Raw genomic sequence first — 21,997 nt, forward strand, 5'->3', positions numbered from 1 at the left:
CGGGATGTTGATAACCCCTCTGTAAAGGCTGTTTTCCCAAAGAAGCCCATACGCAGGGTGAAGCAGGCAACAAAAAACAAAGCCTGTACTAAAGCTAATCTCCATCCTGACAACATCACAAAGGCTCCACAGCAAAAATGGTGTCAGGCTCTGAGGAGTCTATAAATACCCATTTGGGGGATTACTTCAAGCTGTGCATAAGTCTCCTGCTCCTTGGTGGGGAAGACGCATCTGTCTCACAGCCCAGGACACAGGTTGCACCATTTTTCTCACCCAGGCAATCTTTCTCATCTTGGCTGCTCTAGGTTAATGGCAAGTTAGGGAGCATTTCCAAATATTTTTCCTCAGCCAAGCTAAAGTTGAAGTATTTAGTGTAATGAATGCAAAGAAAGAAAAAACCTAAAACCAAATTACTCAGCTTCTTGGGGTAGGCACAGCACTAACAATCTTGACAAGCACCATCATTTTGCTTACAAGGCAAGTGTTAATGGCCCTCACCAAGTAAAACAGGGACGTAATGATCTCTGAATCAGTCTCTCTCCAAACCATTGCACTGATGAAGGCAACAGATCTGAAGACATGGTAAATAATGACTTTGCACTGCGTCAGGAGCTAATCCACTCAGTGATGCAATTTAAATTCGTGGGCCACTTCCCCCTCACTCCAGCTTCTTCCTGATATTATAAAAGAATCTTCATACTGACAACTCCTGACTTCATAGCTACGTCACTGAGCAAAGGTGCATCAAGCCATTCAGGAGAGCCAAGACAACTCTCACTCCTCTTCACAACCTCACTTTCTCATTCTTCTGCTATAATTGGAAATCATGAAAATGCATTTGTTCATGTGCTAAGAGTGTCAACTATTAAATGTGCTTGCTGTTCAGACCATCAGAATAAAGGTATTTAACTGTTCTCTCCAAAGGTGAAGCTATTACTGTTGCATCCTTTCACATGGCAACAGGAGACGGGGAGGAATCTACTGGCACAATCAGCTAAAACACACCCGCGTCACAGCGGGAGGAAGAAGAGGAGCAGCTGAAGGCTGAGACTGAGGCATCAGCATCTTTTTTAGCTTCCCCGCTGCTGACTAAATATCAAATGTAGGAAGATCAGAACTACAGGAGACTGAAGTTTTTACACCATACCCAAGCGACAGCAGAGGCAGAAACGCCCTGAGCAGCCACAGCCCGGAGATCGGTGTTGTCCCCAGCCCCTCAGCCACCCCATGGCCATGGCCCCGAGAGCCAGCATTGTCCCGAGCCCCCCGGCCACCCCACACGTCCCCCCTGCAGCCATGGGCCCTGCTCCAGCCCAACCGCTCCCAGGAACTCTCTGCAGAGCTACTCATTTCCCCAACCATCCCCCCAAAAATATTCACCTGTTCCTTCTCCTTGGAGCTGGGAGGATTTCCTTGCTCAGAAGATTGCTCTGGGGAGCAAGCACTTTCACCCAACAGGGAAAGTCTGCTGTACACTGACCCTCTGGAAGAAACATCCATGTAACTGGCTGCAAAAGAGCCAATTTAAGGTGAATCGTACCATAATGAGTCTCGGGTTTGCAAGCCCAGTAACTTGCATGTACTGGAGCCTACTGATACTGGGTCTTTCAGCAGGCATTGCCTTTCCAGCCAGGATTAGTAGTCACTATATTCTGCTTGTCATATTCAACAAGATGTATAAATCTGGCAGAAAAGCAAGACCAAATATGGAAGCAAATAATTTAAACCAATAAGATGCAACTCAAATGCATTAGATACTCAGCAATTAATGCACATCAGCTGGGGTGGGAAGACTTGTGCTCCTGTGCTAAACAAGTTGAATTCCGAAAGCAGGAGGTTAATGAGTTTACAGGTATTCACCCCAAACACCTGCTGATTCAAGCATCACACCAGAATTGCCTTTTTTGGTATTATTATTCACATGATGGGAAGAACAAGACAGCTATAAACAGCTGGGGAAGTCAACCCAAATCCCTCAGCAGCAGACAGCTTGAGCAGAGCCACGTTCTGCCCCAGGTCAGCTCTGAGCTGCAGGGCTGGGCAGCCAGCACACCTGGTCCCTTCACCCCACAAGCATCCCCACTCTTCACTACAGCGCAGGGACCCCGGGCGCGGTGGAGAAGCAGCAAGGGAAGGAATCGCATCTTCATCTAACCAGCATTTATCAGCAGGTCCCAGCACAGCAGCGAGCGCCACAGCCCACACTGCCCGGCCTTGGCCAGCTTCCAGAGCCAGAGGCGCATGGCAAACAAGAAGAGAAAGCCATGGCTTCCGGGAACCTCTTCTGAGGAAGATGGTGAGGAGTCCTATTCCAGTTTGCAAGGAGCATTAAGCTGCTGATGCCACGGCCACAGGGAGCCATCCTGAAGCAATTCCCAGGCTGCAGACCAGCAGACAGAGCCCGTGGCCACCAGCAGATGCTCAGCAGCAGGGGCAGCAGCAGCTTCATCTGGACGGCGATGCTGCGGGAGCAGAGCTGTCGTGTTCTGTGAAATGCATTTCCCGTAACAGGGAACCAGGATCAGCTGTTGGAAGTGATGGTGAGGACCAAATCACTGCATGAAGTGAGACCCTGTAAGGACTCATTATGCTTTGCATATTAAATAATCCTGAACAGGAAAAAAAGGACTGCTGCTTGCAAGTTGTTTTAATTTTACAGAATTCAGGTGGCCTACTCATAAGGAGGACATTTTAATTTATTTTATTCTTCCAATGGAGGCTGGTCTAAGAACAGGACAGATAAATCACTCACAGCTTAAGGTAATCACAACAGCACAGTGGTGCTGACGCAAAACAGCAGTGAATGGCAGAGACCCCTTGTCCTTGCAGCACAGCCCACACCACCCCCAGCAGCACCACAGGGCCATGCACCCCCAGTTCCTGCTGTGCCCCCAGGAAGCAAAGGGTTTTGCTCGCCCCCCTTCTCCTCAGCAGCTGCAAACCCACAGGAGTGTTTCTCATGGGGCGGGAGCTGTTTTCGAGGCAACAGCTCCCAGCCGGCCCTCTGTGCACAGCACTGGGGTCGACTGGGACTGAACACAGAAAAGCCAGACCAGCGACCTCAGAACAGACCTTCCCATCCCGGTGATGCCAACTGAGCACTTGGCCACCTCTGCCCTCGCACAGCATCGGTGCAGCTCTGCTGGGAGCGCTGCCTTCCAGAGGAGCCACAGCACAGCTCCTGCTGGGAATCGCTGCTGCTTCCTACCACACGTTTGGCTGCTACTGAGCACCACACAACCAGAGCTTTCTTCTTGTGTCCCCCACCCCTCCTGCGGCTTTTGTGGAAAAACTGACTTCCCCATGACGGCTGCTCCAGGCTGGCAGGGCGGGGCCAGCCAGGGTCAGGTCTCCCCAGGTGAGAGCCCCTTCTCTGCTGGGACAATGGCCCCTGTACTTGGGAGCACCCCCTAACACTCACCCCCATGGGGCTGAAAACCTTGGGGGAGATTTTCACCTTCATCCCTTGGGTCACTGTCTGGAGGACAACAGCAATTACTGTGTCCACTTTACATCCCGGCTGGTACTATTGCCTCTCTGTGCCAAGGGACTCCCGGCCAAGGCACAGCGGCCACCAGCACCAGCTCAGCCCTGGCCACAGGGATGGTGGCCCTGGCTGGGAGTAGGGAAGTAGCAACCCACGGCAAAACCCACGGGACTGCTCTTGTTTCCTATTGCACTCGTGTCTCTGTTGAGACACAAGATCTGAGCGTGATGCCTCACTCCAGGAGTCCTTGCAGGGGACTGCGGCTCTGGTTCCACCAAGAGTTTCTGCTAAAACTCAAGGTATGGGACAACACCAGCGCAGGGGCTGAACAAGTCCTTGGTCGCACTTTGCTTCCTACAGCATCATTTGAAAAGCCTGGACGGTCTCTGAGGCACTTGACACTCTCTCCTCCCTGTTCCCCAGCTCTCAGGGACAGTGTGCACATCCTGCACATCGCTCACCAGCACACTGACCGGTACTTGTGCTGGCAACACACAAGGCAACACCACAACATGGCAACAGAAATCCAAGGATGCATCCCAGATCACTGCACAAGTACTCCTGCTTTTCTGTGCTTCTATTGCCTTTTTCAAGGGACTCGCTCCCAGCAATCTGTCATGGATTGCAGCTCTCGCACAACACAAGGAACACACTGCCCGAAAGACCTACAGTTACCCCTCTCTCCTGCAGGGAGCTTCTTACTCACCTTTTCTAAATGGCTCTAATTTGTGGACTTTCAGAATAATGATTCATGAAGCTGCACTAGAGGAATTAATGGCACAGCGTTGCGAACGCCCCCCGCCACCGCTCCGCGCTGTCCTTCATGCCGGAGCCTCCTCACACACACACAGAGGCGAGCAGCCCACGGGCAGAGCCTGGCAGCCCCGCAGCTCTGTTTGTGTTAACGTGCAGCACTAATCCTCTGCACAGCTGGCTTCTGCAGGAAAAATCCACCCAAACATTTCTCTTGGGCAAAATCCCATCCCACCCACCGCTACAAGCATCCCCTCTCCTTCGAGCCAGAGCAGGGGATGGCACTTTAACACTGCCCTTCTGACTGCACACTTTTTAATGACGCGTTCCAAGCAGTTCTGCCCTGAACCCACATTATGGGCACAGCTAGAAGTTAATTTCTTAGTCACTGTGTCACTGCAATCATGCAACTTATTTGCTGATAAATCAGAAGGGGGACTGGGTGGCACTGACAAGAGTCTCAAGCATGTTTAGATTCTTGCCTTTCCAAATGTGGTCAGAAGAACGAGGAGCCGTGCTTGCTGCTTGAGAGGGCAGAGCCCACCAGAGGCGCATGTGCAGCTCCTCGAGCTTGAGTTTCTAGAGAAAACCCCATCAGTTAACAGAATTTGCACCAAGTTTTGAGAGCAGATTCAACCCCACCTCCTGTTTGGTACCAGATATCAAACCCTCAAGGTCTTGCTCTGTTTTGCAGCCCCAGCATGTGCTGCTGCGTCCGCCCACAACTGACTGGTTGTGCAAGGATGCTCCGCACACCTTCCAGGAGCCCATGTGCTGCAGGAATGTGCAGGATTACAAGCGCGTGAGCGAACAGACACACAGGAATGCCTGTGCTGTTTGCTGAGGAGTCTCCTTAGAGACAGCCCAGGCATTAAATTCCCCTAGAAGACTCCATACCCGCAGAATAATCACAGTAGAGGCTCATGTACCGGGGCGGTTTAAACTCCGCAGTGGAGTCACAGATAACAGACACCAGTTAGATGTGACGTGAACCCTCCTGTCGCCCCCAAAGCAGGTGGACCCCCCCGGCCCAGCTCCAAAACCCTCTACCCAACTTCCTGTTGCTGATGTTGGCTGGTTACAGACACTCTGGGAGGGAAGCAGACCACCTCAGCACCCAAGTCTGAGGTTATTTCAGGATGACAGCTATCTCAGGAGATAAAGAAAAATCTAACATGCTAACTGCAAAGGGGGAGGGAAAAGAGAAACCACTTCCACTGAGAAACTCAAGCAAACCCTTCTGCTCTGTAAGGAGACACTAATGGGGCTTCACATATCGCGTGATCCCTGCTGAACCTGACAGCCACGGACCCTGTGCTGCAAGAGCTTCTGCAGGTCCAGGTTTCCTTCCACACCAGATCTCCTGCCCCGGCTGCTCTTCTGAACCACAGGGATCTGGTGCAGGGAGGAGTGGGATCAGGGAAACCAGCTCGGGCTTAAGTCTAGTCTTTGAAGGAGACCTGATCCTTCCACTAAAACACGAAGGGGCACATGCTCCCATTTTCCTTGTCAACTCTGTTTTTATTCACAGTTCTGCAGAACCACAGAGCACCTGGACCAGCCCGAGTTCCCCTTTCTGCCTGTCCTGGCGGCAACGTTGAGAATTGTATCACCACTACAAGGCGCACAAAAACCCTCCAAAATTATGTTTCCAATTTCTGCAGCATTATATAATTAGCATCATTTGTGTCGCAAATGTAATTGCAGTAACATTTTTAATTAGTCTATTTGAACACTAACATTTCTCCAGTGCGCATAATATGTTGACACGAAATTACTGGGTTTGAGGCAACTCTGAATGATTAGAGTTTGTTTTGCTTTTGTTTCTCACTTGCTTAACACAGTCAGTAAGAGCACGCGCGGGATGAAGTTAATGGCGACGACCCAGCGGCCGTCGCTGCAGCTCAGCCCCAGCTGACGGGTTTCGCTTCCGTCTGGAGGGCACGGGGGGAAGGAAGGGTGGGTTTGGAGGCAGATAGCAAGAGAGAAATAGTTGCTTGAAAGGTAAGGCCCGCCTGATACTTTCCAGCTGCTTAGTTCTGGTATCAAAGGTTGAACTGTGAAAACACACAACAAAACGAGAGAACTGGATTTGGAAGATGGGGAGAAGAAAACCTGGAAGAAGGAATTGTGTTTGGTATGAAGTTTGGAAAGAGATTAAATATGAAGAGTATCTTTGCTTACTGAGTCATAACCATGGATAAGAACTAAACATTTTGCCCAGAAAAGTTACTGCCTGAGATCTAAGCATCCATTACTAAATGATGCTTTCATTTTTTTCCTTCTTCTCTTAAGGCATCAAGATTCTTCTTTCCAAGATCTTTTCTGCTCACTCTATACACATGAAAGCAGTAACAGATGCAGGTTATTTTTTGCTCCGAAGTGAGAATCACGTTCCATGGCTCTTCACCTCTATGTGAGCGCCTCTTCCCCAGCCCGAGCACACCCAGCCACTGCCACACGGCGCCAGGTGGAACAAATCCAGGTCCCAGCGAGGTGCCCCCTCCTGAAACCTCCAACACAGCTGGTGCTCTGATCTGCAGAGGGACCGACAGCTGCTTGGGCAATGGCAGAAAGATGCCCCATGGATGGCAAGGAAGGAACATGAACAGAAAGGCGAAGAGAAAGCTGCCAGTTCCCAGAAGTGGCACATTCTGAGAATAAGACCAAGAGTTTCTCTCTCAACAGCTTTCAAACCAGTTCCCTTTCCTTTACCCACCCTCAAAGCACTGAAGTTAGGAGAGCCAAGAGCGCTCTATCCCAGCCCCATGTCGTTCCTACCAAGAGAGCCTGCAGATAGAGATGCTGCTCTCTCCCTCCTCACGTATTCCTGGCTAATGGTATCAGAGAGATGGATCTTGAAACCCAGGAAGGGAGAACAGGTACATCCCTTGCTCTTTGTTATTCATGAGTTCACATGAGAGCTCACACCAGACCATTAAAACAGGGCCAGAAAGCCCCTCTGTGCCACCTCCTGCTGTCCACACAGAAACCACTCTGGCTCTGGAGAAAGACTCAGGAAGCCTTCAGATGTACACAAGGATAAGAAGCAGATTAGCAAGCAATTAAGTGGCATTTGCGGTATCCATTAGTATTTCAAGCTATAAAGAGTCAGTTTCTGCTAGCTTCCTGCCAAAAGTCACAAGTAATGAGCTAATTAACAATCTAATTATTGCAAATGCCCTAGAAAGAAATCAGGGCACAGGTGAAAACCTACTTAAAGCAAGCACAGCAGTAGGAAACAGCTCAGGAACAAGCCAGGCCTGTGCCTTCACTACACTTCCAGCCATCCCCACTGAACAACAGGATCAAATAGTTGGGGAAGTTGACTTGAATTACAACCACATTCAGTAAACGAAGTGCTAAACACTACAACAAAACCTTCCTGCCCTGCAGAGCTGAAGAAAAAGAAGCCCTAAACAAAAGCCAGCCCTGAGGCTTTTTCCTTTCGAGTAAATAAAATTTATTTACCAAGTCCAACAGCACCCGCAGCACAACGAATGGGGCACAAACCACACCTGCGGTTTTTCCTGCAAAAATCCACAGAAGATCACTGATTTTTAGGAAGGTATTGGAGGTAAAAATTGGTCTGTTCTACACACGACCATCTGCAAAATTTCCTGTTGCAATACAGTAATGCGGTTTTCATGTCTGTAACACCAGAATAACCTGGAAAGTGGTTTCTTAAGGCAGAAAGATGTGTTACAGACCGGTGAGGCACCTCTGGAGATGTCACTGAGCACAGCGTGCTACTGGGAATCTACTGGTGTCACTGCAGCCTCACAAGGGCTCCAGGACAGGACTGTTCTGTTTAACAGCTGCTCTCCCCATCTGGAGGCCAATTGCTGTGCAAGTCTGAGACCACCTTCACGGGCCCCATTTCACCTCCCACTGAAGACTGATTTAATAGTGATTTAAAACCTTTAAGGATAAAGCCCGAAGCTAGTGCACAATTACAGTTTTGGACAATAGCTCCTAATGGCTGGAAGAGGGACTTGAAAAGGCTCAAATTATCTGTTACTGAATGCTATAGGTAGAACTGAGTAAAGCACTAGAAATGACACAGAAAACCCTGCCCCACCAGCAGATGATCCCCACCAGCTTTTCTAGCACACTTCAAATTTCAGGGGCATTGTGTTTGCACAAATACGCCCGGCATGATGCTGCCTGCACTGTAAGTGAAGCCAGAGAAATAACAGGTGGGTAAACCTGGGAAAATGCACAATATGAGAGACGAGCTGCACAAAACTCTGAGTAACACGGCTTAACTGCCCATGTATGAAACCTCAAGTACCAGGGGAAGCTGTGACCTTGAGTAACACCACTAGCACATGTTTTCGTCTCCACATCTGCTTTCCTCTGCTTGCCAACACCAGCCCAGGCCTTTGGGTGGGGGTTTGGAAGGCAGATGCTTTTGGTATTTTGCAGTTATACTCCTAAGGCAAGTGTTAAGGATGAACAGCAGTGACATTCAGATTGGGCTATGCTTAACACTGCTTGTACAAGTGTCTGCTGAGATGCTCCTGAGAGCAGCCAAGACAAAGCCCTCCCACCTGCACCCACCGTGGCACCTCCGGGTTGGATCCAGTGCCACGCGGTCACCCAGGGGACTGCTCTCTGCTTCAGATACACAGACTGCCAAGCCGAGCTGTCCTTGAGATATTAGAGCTATGCAGATGTTTAATTTGCATGCTAAATACCTCAACTTGGGATTCGGCCACCCACCAAGATAAAACTCTGCCCAAATATTCCTAAGAGCAAAATTTCACTGCCAGCACCAGCCCTGTTTGAATCCCAAGCCCAGACTTTAACCTCTCACAGGTGTGACCCACACCATCATGGCCAGAATTAGCCAGCTAGCTGCAAGCAACCTGCAGTTGGCTAAAAGAGCACCAAGCAACCCAATAAAACCTGGCTAATCCATCTTCATTTCCTAGGGGAATATCATAAATCCCTGAAGAGCCCTTCCAGAATCCCAGCATTATCAGAACAAAGAATTCTGATTGCAGTAACCCAGAAGATATTGCAGTGTATTTTGTTATAAAGCCTTATTTTTCCCCAGCAACACAACTAAGCCATTCAAGTTCCTCCAGGCTGCACAGTTATGGCACTGGACTGCCACCAAGCCAGCGCGCAGCCTGTTTGCCATTAAAACACACGTTTTCATGTAAAGCATGTTAAAAACAATAAACTTCCCTCTGCCTTTTCCGGGGGGATTTATCTGAAGTCTTGGGCGCTTATCTGTGGTAAGGAAACCCGACCGGCTTAAAAGCACCATCCACTTGCTCGGTAGCTGAAAAAAATGACTAAGCTGCTTCCCCGGCCTGGGCACGGCGGCTCCCGCGGGGATGCTGCTCCGGTACCTGCCTCCCCCTCCGGACGCCCCGGCAGCGCGACACTCACCTTGACACTGGAAGCCCTGCTTGCCGAAGCCCCTGCGGAAAGAGAGGCGGTGTGAGACACCGGCCCCGGAACGATCCTGCCGGGCGCCGCCGGCGAGAAAGAGAGAGGGGGCACCGGGGGGGAGGAGGGCAGGCGGGCCGGGAGGGGGTGCCCGGGGACACAGACCGGCCGGACTGGGGTCCCGCCGGGCCGGGTCGTGTGTCCCAGAGCGGGTGAAGGGGGATCCCGGGGGTGGCGGTGGCGATGCCGGGGACTCGGGGGGCCGCTCACCAGATGAAGTCGGTGCAGTGGCTGCAGAAGGTGGGCTGCTTGAAGAACCGCGCCGTGAACTTGTGGTTCTTCACCTCGTGCACGTTCTTCTGCCGCAGGGCGCCCTTACGAGCGAAGCGCACCGGGCCCTCCTCGCCCTCGGGGCCCGGAGCCGCCGGCGGCTCGGCCATGCTGTGCGCGGGCTGCCGGCCGCCGGCTCGGCCCGGTCCGCTGTGGCTCGGCCCGGTTCGGCGCGGTCCGTCCGCTGCAGCTGCGGCCGGGGCTCGGCTGCGCGGGGAACCTCTGGCCGCAGCTGGCGGGAGGAACCGACACACGCCCGCCGCCGCCCCGCCCCCTCATCTACATAAGGCTTCCGCCCCGCCCCTTCATCTGCATAGGGAGCCCCGCCCCTCCGCTCGCGCCGCTCGGCAACAGCCCCGCCCCTCTTCTTTTGCATGCTGATTTGCATAGCACCGGGCGGGGGGCGGGACCGAGAGATGCTCCGCCTACGCGTCTCATTTACATACAGCACCTGCATCCCCGCGCCGAGGCTGCCCCGGCGGGGAGGAGCGGGGGGACCAGCAACAACGCGGGCAGCAGTGCGGGCAGCGGCCCCCACGCCAGCACCACCGGGAGCCCCGCTCGCCCCAGGCCGACGCTAGGGCAGCAACACCGTCCTCTCGTCACTGCTGTCCAGGCAGGCAGGATGGAGGGATGACGAGTCAGCGGGAGGTGAATAACTGATAATAATGGTGGTAATAATAACAGTTAAAAAAAAAAAAAAAAAGAAAAGAAAAACAGAAAAAAAAACCAACCAACAACCACAAACAAACAAAAAAACCCACCAGGGCAATCCTGTCTTCAGGTCAGTCGGGGGGCACCTGCACTGAACAGAAAATGGCCACTGCAGGGATGGCACTGGGAATGATGTTTTTTCCCAAACTACCTGAGGAGTCTGAGGCTTCCCAATGTTAAGGTCAAAATTATTTTGCTCCACCCCGGTTTTCTGCACAGCACAGGTCAGCAGCAGCAGTAACTCAGAGAGATCCAGGCTGGAACACCAGCTGGGACCAGGGTTTACAGGGCTCAGGGCAGCAGGAGCGTGGCCACCAGCAGCCCGGGCAGGGCCATCGTCCTGGGGCAGAATAGGGCTCACACACCGGCACAGGAGATGTAAAGCCAACCAGCTTAGAGGTCCTCTCGGAATGTTGGGCTTTTTTTAACTTACAGTTCTAACAATGACCTTTTTTTTTACCCAGTTCACTGGAAACACCTCAGCTGACAAGCACGGAGGAGTTTTCAAACCACATTTGTCATTCATCTTTCTTGCTGCCTGCTGGCATTCATGGACACTGAAAATCGGATCTGTCAGCCTCCTCCTCCAACATCCAGGTCTCCTTTTGCCAGCCCAGTGCTGCATCATGCCTGGCCTGGGAGCTGCGGAGATGAAAATTCAAACCAAAACAGGAGACAACTTTAATTGAAACATAATCATGAAAATATTGCTGTGAAGAACCAGTCTTTCAAAATCTCAACTGCAGGATTTAATTCTGGCTCTGCAGCCACGTGATCATTTTCCTTCTGTGTCCCGAGACCATCCTGGCTCTGCTGTGATCCAGCCCTCCATCCTACGAGCTCTTTCTCTGAAGAATGCCCCTCCAGCTCTATGGAATTAAACGCCCAGGAGACTTACCAGAAATAGGCCCAGAACTGTTATTATACGGCTGCTTTAGAAGGTTCATTACAATAATAAAGCATAGCTGACCTGTCCTGCTGCTGTCGGCTTTCCATAAACAGACAGGCTTGTTACTAACACCCCGCACCATGGGATTTTAATGCTAAGAAGGAGAAATAAATTGCAGGCATCCCTCCTCGTGCTGTGCTTGTGTGGTGAGGAAATGAAGGGGAACCTTCCCAAGGCTCCCGCAGCGTGTGGGGAGAGCGGGGGCCGGGGTGCGTGTTCCCCCGTCACCGTCCCTGTGCCAGCCCATGCTGCGGGGTGGCTTCTGCCCGGGGGTGAGCCCCTATTCACTGCTGCTTTGCCCATAGAAATCTGCACAACGGAAATAACTCCTTCTGCATGCAAAGGAATGAGAGTAATAATGAAAATAATAACGGGTCATTTTGATTCCTTTCCTGTGTACTTTCGCGAAAGAAAGTGGTGTATTACCCTAAGTGCATGATGCACTTTACATGTAGCCATGCTAGGCTGAATTCTTCTCATTTTAATTGTAAACTCTGGGCTTTGCCTGTTTCTTCTTTGTTATTCTTTTACTGTGTGTACCCATTTTCCAAACGCAGCCCGCATAGCTTCTGCATATGAAACCCAGCAGCAGCAGAAGCCACTGAGAATATGTCTTTAATTTCCCCCTGTAAGTATTAAGCTTTCTTCACTCTGCTGGGCCAAGAAGTACAAAAGCCAGGTACAGTTCCTGCTCTCAGGAGGTTGTTTTCTTTTTTCCTTATTTTACTGTTTTCATTATTTAGCACGCTCAGAGTCATATAGTATTAAAGGCAGGATTTTCAAGACCATGCTGATTTTCATGGGAGCTGGGTATCCAGATCCCCTCAGCACTTTGAAATGTCAGGCTGAATATCCCAGCAGCTCCTTCCTCTAAGGAAACTGTTGTATTTATTAATGCAAGTAAAGTCCCCACAGGTGCAACGAGAGGACTGACAAACAACCAACTCTGAACCAGCAATCTCAGGGGAGCGCAGTGTGCAGAGCTGAGGGGAAATCGGCCCAATTCATTCCTCTTTCCAGAAAAGTGCAGGTTTTGTACCGTATTTTCCCCTTCATCAGCTCCTGCCATCAGACAGAGCAGGGCACTGAAACCCAGCGAGTGATAAGGGCAAATGGGGGCTCCTTTCCCTGTCTGCAGCTGCAGGACATGTCCCTACAGCACAGCACTGCAAATCCAGTGTGCTTTGCCCTGCCAGGGCTGGGAGAGCAGCCCCTCAGTCCAGGAGACACAGAGATAGCGAGTGCAGGAGCAGCTCCCATAGAGACGTGATTCACATCCTGAGGAAGGGACCTCATCCTCCCCCAGCAGCTGCCGAGTGCACGGCAGAGCAGAGCCCGACGGGAGCCTGCGGGGTCGCGGCTGCAGGAGACAAGAAACACAAGCCCTTTCCAACAAAAGAACCTGAACCACAACTAACAAATGGCATGGGTTTGGGTCAGATACCTGCTGCAACACACAACTCGGTGTGCTGCATCACCGGCTCTAGCCCTGCAGCTTCACCCTGCGCTGGAGTGGGGAGACCCAGCCCCAAAGTCCAGCAAAGAGGCAGAATCCCAAAAGACACGGTAAATTCTCTGTTTCCTCAGCAAGCTTTGGCTCCACGGGTGCAGGAGCTGCCGTCCCACCTTGCGTGGGAGCACTGGGAGCTCCTGGCAAGCGCTGCAGTCTCCAGCCCTGCATTGCTGTAGGGATGCTGCTCCCTTGGTGCCCACATGGGCTTTCTCTAAAGAATTCAAAGCTGCTGAACAGATTTTTCTCTTTTTTTTTCAGCATTTGTTTCTTAGGGATCTAAATCCGCCACAGGAAACAGGTGGAGGAAGAGGCAAACTCTAATTAAATATAAAGGTGTCTCAGCAGTGCCCAGTGGCCTCCGCCTCCATTTGCAGATGTTGTCTCACCACCCCCCCCAGCACACCAGGAGGCCAAGGCAGGAACAGGGAGGGGATCCTGGAGCAAGGACGGGGTCCTGCTGTGCCCTCCCTGCGGGTGCAGCCAAGCAGAAATCGCTCCACGAGCAGCAAGTCTAGCTCTGGCTTTTACACTGTGCAGCTCCCCATGCATCTCTCTGTGCATCTCCCCGTGCATCTCCCTGTGCATTTCCCTGTGCATCTCCCCGTGCCTCCTTGCAGCTCTGTGGAGCTCGGGTGAAGCTTTCTGGGGACACAAGTGAGCACACTGGGAGCTCACAGGAGCAGAAGGCTGCATGCAGGGTGGTGGGTCCCGGGGGTCTCCCAGGGCCTGAGGATGCCCACTTGGGCAGCAGCACTGCTCTTTTGGGTCCAGGAGATATGAGCTTTAAAAGCTTCCATTCCAAATGTTGTTGCCAGGGAAAGGCAGATTCCCCCACACCCCCATTCTCTTCTTTCTTAGGAGGAAACTGGAGACACTGGAACGGAGGGGGTGACAGGTAGCCCCCTCCCCGCAGTGGGACAACATCAACTGTGCTGGTTTTTCCCTTTCTGCTTTCATGGTTTTTGCATGTTTCACATCCTCCATGCAGGGAGGACGGAGTGAGGAAGAAAGATGCATTCATGTGAGGAGAGACCTAGTCACCCACCCACCGGAGGCAAGAGCGTCCCTCACAGCCAGCCGCCCTGTGAAACAAAGCAGCCCAAACATTAGTGCCTGGATGTTCCAGAAATCACTACCGGTGGCCAGTGACAGGACAGTGACAGGGAGAGCTGCAGAGGCACAGCCAAGTGGTGACGCTGGGCTGGACGAGCCACTGCTGCAGTCTCAGATACGAAAAGCAATTTTTTCCCTTTACCTCCACCCAACTTTTTTAGCAGCCTTGTTTTGATCTGGCAGTGCTGACGCCGAATGGCTGCCTGCTCTGGGTCTGTGGGGAGGTGCTGGAGAGGAACCAAACAGGGCTGTCGCTGAGAGAATCGGGAGTGCTGCCCACCGTGGGGGGGCTGCCAGGGGCACCGCGGGCCCCAGCCTGGCAGAGCCCCTCTGCCCACCCAGCTCCAAACACAGCGACCAGAGACACCTGGGTGTCCTGGGCAGGGGTGAGGAAACCCTGGGCAAAAAGAACAAAGAAACGTTATCCCTAACAGGGACCAGAGCACAGGTTATTGGGTCAGTAGAGACCTGGAATATGCTGACCCTCCACATGGCCATCCTAGGGTGGGAGGTATGAGCAAGAGATGGAGCTGTGATAAAAAACAGTAGTTAAACAGGGCTCCATCCACCCAGGGCAGAGCAGGCAGGACGGCATCTCCCCGCACACCAGAGAACACGGTTTCCCGCAGAAGCAGAGCTCATGCCCCGTTTCCAGGCTCCCAGCTGGTCTGTGCTCTCCTGCACCAGGAGTTTTGGGCCCAAGACAACAATGGGATGTGATGATGTGGTCATACTGAGGGCAGCAGGGAGATCCAAAGGAACAAGCCCATTCCTGGCTCAGCATGCAGACCTGCAGCTCCTGCTGTTCAGGGCTCATGGAAATGCAGTGCTGTTTTTCAGGCCCACCAACGTTTCTTCCATCCTTCTTCAAGGCAAAGCACACTGCAGATGAACAAATGAGTAACCTGCGTCTTCCACTGCCCTGTGGTGATACACCCTCCACTCACCCTGGCAAGGAGCACCGGCACCAAACTCGCCAAAATCTGCAGGAACTGAGTGCTCCAAACCTGCATGCATGGAGAGCTGAGTTGCACATCAGGTACTTGCGTGGTTGGGCACATCACAAACATGGTTAGGCTATTTAAATATTTCATATTCCTGTCTGCTGGTTTTTAGGGAGAACAAATTAATTCTGTTTCATGTATCCAGAAATGGCCCACATCAAACCGCCTCCCTGCATAGTTGCTTAAACAAAGTTAGTGGTGAAATCCTGGGGGTTTTGCTGCATGTTTCCAAAACCGTTTGATCAATAAGTGGCTTTCATGTCCTAGGAAGTGGTCATTACTTCTCACTATTGATCCAAACTGCTGGGTATCTCCCACTGCCTTCCAAGCTGGGTTAGCACACCGTGGGACGCAGTGTGGTGATGGCAGCCAGAGTGTCACCGCCACCTCTGCTTGTCACACCAGGTGCAAAGGGGACCTCTGGGCTCAGGACAGCCAGGCAGCAACATGCAGAGTTCAACACCAGGAGCCCTTCTGTGGAATTACCACTGACATCGTTGCCATGTCCAGCCGTGACATCACATCTCCGCATCTCGGTCACTCCTCTCCAGACCGGTTCCGTCCAGCAGCACCATTGCAGGGGAGGGAGCTCCTGTTGGTGGTGGCTCCAGGGCTCCATCAACAGAGCTGCAGACAAGCTGGTCTGGTCTGTGCAGTGTGGAGCATCGGGAGACCTTGTGGTACCACTCAGACCACAAACATTTAAAGTCAGACAAAGCTGGGGAGGAAAAGCAATGAAAAAAAAATTGAACATAGGGATCAACCTACCTGTTGATGAATTTCCAGAAGTATTTGAAAATGTTTCATTAAAAAAAAAAATCCCCCAGGAAGACTTGCTGCTTTACTAATTTAGAAATCAAAAGAATTCGTGAATGGAAAACATTTGCATGAGGTTTTCACTCCTCTCTGACTAAATGACTGGCTTTGGACAGCAGTAACTCAGCTGCTGCTGGGTTTTCTTTACCCCCAGGGCATCCCCTGGGCGGGGGGCTGCAGGGGTGCAGGTGCCAGGCTGCCCTGGGTTGCCCCTGGGTCCCTGGTCCTGTCCTTGCAGCCCCGCACAGAGAAGGGCAGGGAGCTCAGCACTGGCCGAGGAGGATGTTTCTGCTGTAGATCACAGCAGTTTGTTTTACTCCACAAACTATGCCGGTGATTTATCCCTCCCTTACACTTGCTCATCTGTGTTTGTTAGCCACATCGCATCAGTTGCCATCTGGAGGAAGCAGTAAATTGTTTTCTGGTTATTCCCTCCTGAGTGCGGTTCCTCCAGCTCCTTCCTGCCCTGTCAGCTCTGCCGTGCAGGACCCAGCGCTTGCCTGGGGCAAGGGCCACAGGGACCCAGAGCAACGGGCTGGGGACACAAGGCACCATGGAAGCTCCTGTCTGCCGGGGCTGTTTGTACACCAGGCCATGGCCAAGCCACCCACTGCTCCCAGCCTGGGAGCTGCTGAAGCGCTCAGGTGACAATAATCCTCATCACCCAGCGCTCACATCTGCAGTGAGACAGGAGGAAGGTCTGTGCTCCACCAGCAGCCACTGAGCCAGCCGCTCTCCCCAGCCCTCCCCAATATCCGTCTTCCCAACCTCTCCATGAAATCCAGGAGCTTCTGCACCCCCCAGGGCAGCACTGGGGTCTGAGGACAACCTGCAAGGTGTCACCTGGGCTTTCCCAAGTGTCCTCCCTGCTCCAGGGCTCCTGGAACTAGTGGCAGGTGAAACCCTCAGCTCAGCTGGACCTCGGCCATCATGTCCTATGTGCTCCTTTATAAACCAACATTTGGCATATTGAGGACCATCCTGCCATTTCCGCCCCCCCCCGCCCCGATTCATTCGAGGTGGAATCTCCTCCACTGAAATGACTCGCTGCACTGTCAGCAGGTAGCTGAACATAATTAAATCCCGCTGCTCTTTCAAATGTCCTTGGAAACCTTCTGCTTGACCCATTTCTGGTGCATTCTAGCCGGGACGGCTCCTGCAGGGTGCTCTGCCTGTTCCCCAACCCCCTGCCTGCTCCCCAATCCCCTGCCTGCTCCCGACTCCCTGTCTATTCCCCAACCCCTTGTCTGCTCCTCAACCGCCTGCCTGCTCCCGAAACCTGCTCGCGCAGGCAGGCTCTGCCGGGCAACACTGCCGGTGCCGGGCAAGGGGAGCCCCCACGCAAGGACCCCCCCCCCGGAACCCCCCGCCCGGGAACCTCCCACCCGGGGACCCCCACACGTGTCCGGGTGCCCCGGGCAGACACGGGCTCTCTCCGCACCGCCCGGCAGCTCCGCCCGCCCCGGGATGTCACCGTTCCCATGGCAACGGGAGAGCTGGAAAGAAAAGGGAAAAAAAAGGAATGAAAGGGGAAAGGAGCTGAGGAAAGGAGGGAGAAAGGGAAAGGGCAGCAGCGGGGGTTGGTTCAGATCCCCCCCGACCGGCAGCATCGGCGCTGCTGGGGCTGGGGACAGCCACCTCCCAGCACCACACGGCTTGAGCCATGGCAGATACTCAGGGACCAAAACCCGTGGGTCAGTCCCCTCTGCCCCGTGCTCCCCCACAACCACAGCCTGAGAAATTTTCTCTGGGTCTCTATTTTTTTCCTTAAATCAAAGCTGAGTCCCATATCACCACATGACCCCAGTACCTGTAGCGTGGGAAATCCCACCAGGAGATGGGCAGCAAAGCAAGCAGCGCTGGGAGCAGGCAGCTCCAGGCAGGACAGACAGACACGGCCAGGAGAAATGTGTATGTGTAAGGCATTTTGCAGCTTGGTACCCTCTGCCCAACATTCACATGTTTCTGTCTGCAGGGGCTGAGCTGCCCTAGTCCCCTGGTTCTGCCCCATTCCAGCACGGTGCAGGGTGGTTTGGCCAGGACCACGGCACAGAGACCCCGGTGCAGGGACCGCTGTCCCGGCGCTGCCGAGGCCAGGGACACTCACATCACATCATGGCTGCAGAGAAGCGGAGGAAGCCCCACCAGCACCAAGGTGCCAATTACTCCTTCATTAGCAGCCAATGTATTTCTTTATCAGCCCTGTGCTTCTCTGTACAGTGTTGATCATTTTGATGGAGCATTTGTTTTAATTTCCCAAATGAGGAAGCAATCTTGTAAATATTGTGCGGTAATTAAAAAGGCTATTTATTGTGCAGCATTCTGGCTGCTGCCAGCACAGAACCTGATTAGCATTCCCCTTCCGCCAGCCTTTGCTCCAGCCTGTCCTGCTGCTCTGTCAAGCTCCTTCACCCTCACTCTGACACCAGCATGGCACAACCAAACCATCAGCACAGCCAGCGATGCGCAACCAAAGCACCTCCACGCCTGCAAGTCCCGCTGCTCTGATTCCTCGCTGCTAAAAAGCAAAAGTTTGATATCCTCCAGAAGCTGAGAAATCCAGCAAAGAGCAATAGAATCTCTTTTTTCTGAAGCTAAATCATCTCCTTGGGTTCTTGCCAGCAGCATTGGGATCAACCACTATGGGCAAATCTGCGTGTTGGGGACAATGGACTAACACAGGCTCAGGGGGTGCCCGGGGGCAGTGACCCCTTTACCAGCTCTGAGCTCAGTTCAGGGCTGCCCCGTCCAGTGGAGCTCATGGGTCAGCCCCAGCAGATCCCTCATGGCTGACACTGTAGGAGGACAGGAACAGGGATGTGGCACATGGTCACGTCTGGGATCACACCATCAGCTCTGCAGCCCCTGCAAGGGGCAGCATGAAGCTGCAGCCCAGCAACAGAACAGGCTGCGCATGGCTGGGGGTGCAGAAACTTCTCTCTGATGCTTCCAAATCCTCTTCCCTGTTCCGCATGGTGACCAGGAGCCTGTGTCCACTCTGGGTGTCAGGGTGGGAGGCAGATGGTGGCTGTGCTGCCAAGGGACAGAGCAGCTCCGACTGGGGGCCGCCGGGCTTGGGGACACGCTGTGGGGTGGAGTGGGGCCCCATGGTGCGGGGAGCGGGACCGCAGCTGCTCACACACCTCCACAGCCGGTGCTCACAGCACGCTGACAGCAAGGGTCAGGAGTTCCGTGTCTGGACCTGGACTTCCACTCTCATCATGAGCACAAATTAGTTATCTGAGGCTTTGCCTTGTGTAGTTTCTGTTTATTATTCCCTCTCCACAAACACTCAAAGTGGCAAAAGCTGAAAAAAAAATACTTGGAAGTAGACATCTATCCAAATCCATTCAAAAACCATTTAAAATGTAAATCCTTCCAGCTTGAGTGATGCCGGGTAACAAAACACTCTGGTGCTGGGGGAAGTGAGGCTGAATGTCAGCGGGGGTGGGGAGAGGAGGTTCAGTCGCCGCTGCCGCCAGTGGCTCCAAACCCCCACCAGTCAGGGGGATTGGCGCTCAGGGGTCCCTGGTCCCCACCCACCCGCACCCCATCCCCTGGGCCCTCTCCCAGGATGCACGTTTCTGTGCTGGCTCCTCTCCAGGGAGCCCGAGTGGGCTGCAAACGACAGCGACAAGAAGTTGAAGATCAATAACTAGCAGAAGCAGAAGCAAGGGGTGGGATGCAGAGGGATCAGCCCCCCTCGCCCATTTCCTTGCTCCAGGTCCTCTCCTGCTCTGCCATGGGGACCGGGCTTGGGCCACTTGGGGATGTCCCCGCTTGCCCCCTGTGAAACGCCCCCACCTCTCCAGCTGCCATTGTTTGCAGAAGCCCCCGGATCTTTGCGTGTGGTGGTGATGTTCGTTAGTGTTCTTTGCATATATGGTAATTGGTGGGGAGGCTGCTCTGGCATTTGTGCCTTATTCTCGGGCTGCAGAGTAAATATAGCAGCGGAGGCTGGTGCAGTGCTCTGGGTTGCACAGCATCAAGGGACATGGCATGGCATTGAGAGACGTGGCATGGCATTGAGAGACATGGCATGGCAGCGAGGGACATGGCACAGTAGCAAGGGGCACTGCCTGGCTTTGGGGTGTGTCCCGCAGCCCCAGAGGCACAAGCCCAACCCTACAGCACCTGGATCCCGCTGGTGGCACGGCTCTCAAAACTTCCTCGCACACATTCAGACTCCCACTCCCTCCACCGTCGCCTCTCTTGCCAGCTCCTACATACAGATGCCAGCTCACACGTGGTACCACACGTCATCCCCCATCTCCGTTGTCCCCCACACCCTCACGCTGGTGCCCACGCAGCCACCACCACGCTCGCCCCCGGGACGCCCTGACCAAGCAATGAGCACCCATGGGAGCTCTCTGTGACACCGGTACCCGGGCGGTGAGCACGGTGCTCCCATGGCTCCTGCGGAGACCAGTAGATGAATATGGGGTGGGCTGGGAGAGTCGTGCCAGCCAAATCATGACCTGCTCTCCACAGATGCTGTGGTTCTGCCCAATGGACAAAACGAGCTAAAAGAATTAAATCACCTTTCATTTTTAAGGCTGTGATTTTTCCAGCTGTAGACTGACAAAGAAAACCTTTACAGCAGAGCAAAGTGAGAATTCCCAGATGCTCCCATGGGTCATGTTCCAAAAAACATCCATCCATCATACTCCACCGCAGCCACACTCGTGGTGTCTTGACGTGCTGCCTGTGCTCAGGGATGCTGCTATTTTAAGAGGAGGCTTTGAGGAAGCACACTGCCAGACTCCCTTAATCCTCCTTTGGACCGCGGGGTTGGGGCTGACGGGTGAGCGGGCAGAGGGAACAGGGAGGAGTTGTTGTGCCGGGAATGAAAAACCTTTTGTGAGCGCAGGGCATGGCGCGGGCAGGGACACGTCACCCGGTGAGACTCCACGGCTGAGCAAATAACCCGCACAGGGCCAGAGCTGCTCCAGCCCTTGCTGGGCTCACAGCCCTGGGGATGTCCTGTTGCAGGGAGCCCCCCGAGCAGCCGCAGCCCCGTGGCACTGAACCCCGGGCCGGGCTGGGCTGTCCTGTGCACAGGCAGTGTGTGGGCAGCGTCCCACCCAGCACCACGCCAGGACTGGGGACACCCAGTGCTGCACCTCGCTGTCACCACAGCTCCTGTCACAGCACCATGCTGCCTGACTGGCCGTGAATTCCCTGTTCCTGGTGGGGGGGGGCTGCAGCACAGTGGAGCTGGGCAGGTCTGCAAGCCAGGGAAGGAGACTCAGCTGAATTAACCGACTCGTTAATTCACACATTTGCACACTGGGATCAGCTATTTCCAGCGTGATGCTGCTGCCAGCAGCTGCGTCCCAAGCAACCACCAGCCAGGGGGGACACAGAGCCACCCCCACAGGGACCAGCTGCAGGTCGGGGCACAGGGCTGGGGGTTCAGAGCAAGGTGTGAAGTGTGGCAAGAGCTGCTGTCCGGCTGGGGGGTTGCATGGGCTGGGCAGGGACGTGGCTGGAGTTGGGGCCACAGACTGGGGTTCAGGCTCCTCCGCTGCAGGATGTGGGCCACAAGAGAGCAGCCTGGCTCTGTGTCCGCCCTGCGGGGCTTCAGCGGGGCCTCCCTGTGGGACACACAGGCTGTCCCCACAGTGGGTGGCACTAGGGAGCGCAGGCAGCAGCACTGGCTCTTCCCGCGGTCAATGTTTAACCAGGGTGTTTATCCAGTGGCAGAGCTGCAGTGTGAGGGCAGGAAGGGCTCGGGCAGCCACAGGGACAGACGAACATCCCTCTGATGCTGTTCCCACAGCACACCCTGGTTTTTTCGCTGTATCCCAAAAGCGCTGTGACCAACGACAGCCAACAGTGCCTGGACATGTGCACAACGCCTGCAGAGCCTTCGGTGGCTCCTGGGGACCAGGGAGTGCCCTGGGCTCCCCCTG

The 21,997-nt window shown here is 53.6% G+C and overlaps 1 protein-coding gene across 2 annotated transcripts in view; it reads right to left on the bottom strand.

Annotated features, from left to right (window-relative positions):
- The window catches only part of PRKCB (protein kinase C beta), a 108,085-nt gene extending 97,859 nt beyond the window's left edge, over positions 1 to 10,226 (bottom strand). Inside the window, exons 1-2 of one of the 2 annotated variants that reach the window (XM_065850363.2) lie at positions 9,914 to 10,226; positions 9,644 to 9,675 (exon numbers count right to left, since the gene is read on the bottom strand). In XM_065850363.2, coding sequence (XP_065706435.1) covers positions 9,644 to 9,675; positions 9,914 to 10,083 — 202 coding nt within the window. In that variant the 5' untranslated portion in view covers positions 10,084 to 10,226. The remainder of the gene's footprint in view (positions 1 to 9,643; positions 9,676 to 9,913) is intronic. The other variant, XM_065850362.2, reaches the window with a different exon arrangement.
- Positions 10,227 to 21,997: the final 11,771 nt, after the last annotated feature.

This window comes from Patagioenas fasciata, chromosome 15 (genome assembly GCF_037038585.1).
Source record: "Patagioenas fasciata isolate bPatFas1 chromosome 15, bPatFas1.hap1, whole genome shotgun sequence".
Lineage (NCBI taxonomy): Eukaryota > Metazoa > Chordata > Aves > Columbiformes > Columbidae > Patagioenas > Patagioenas fasciata.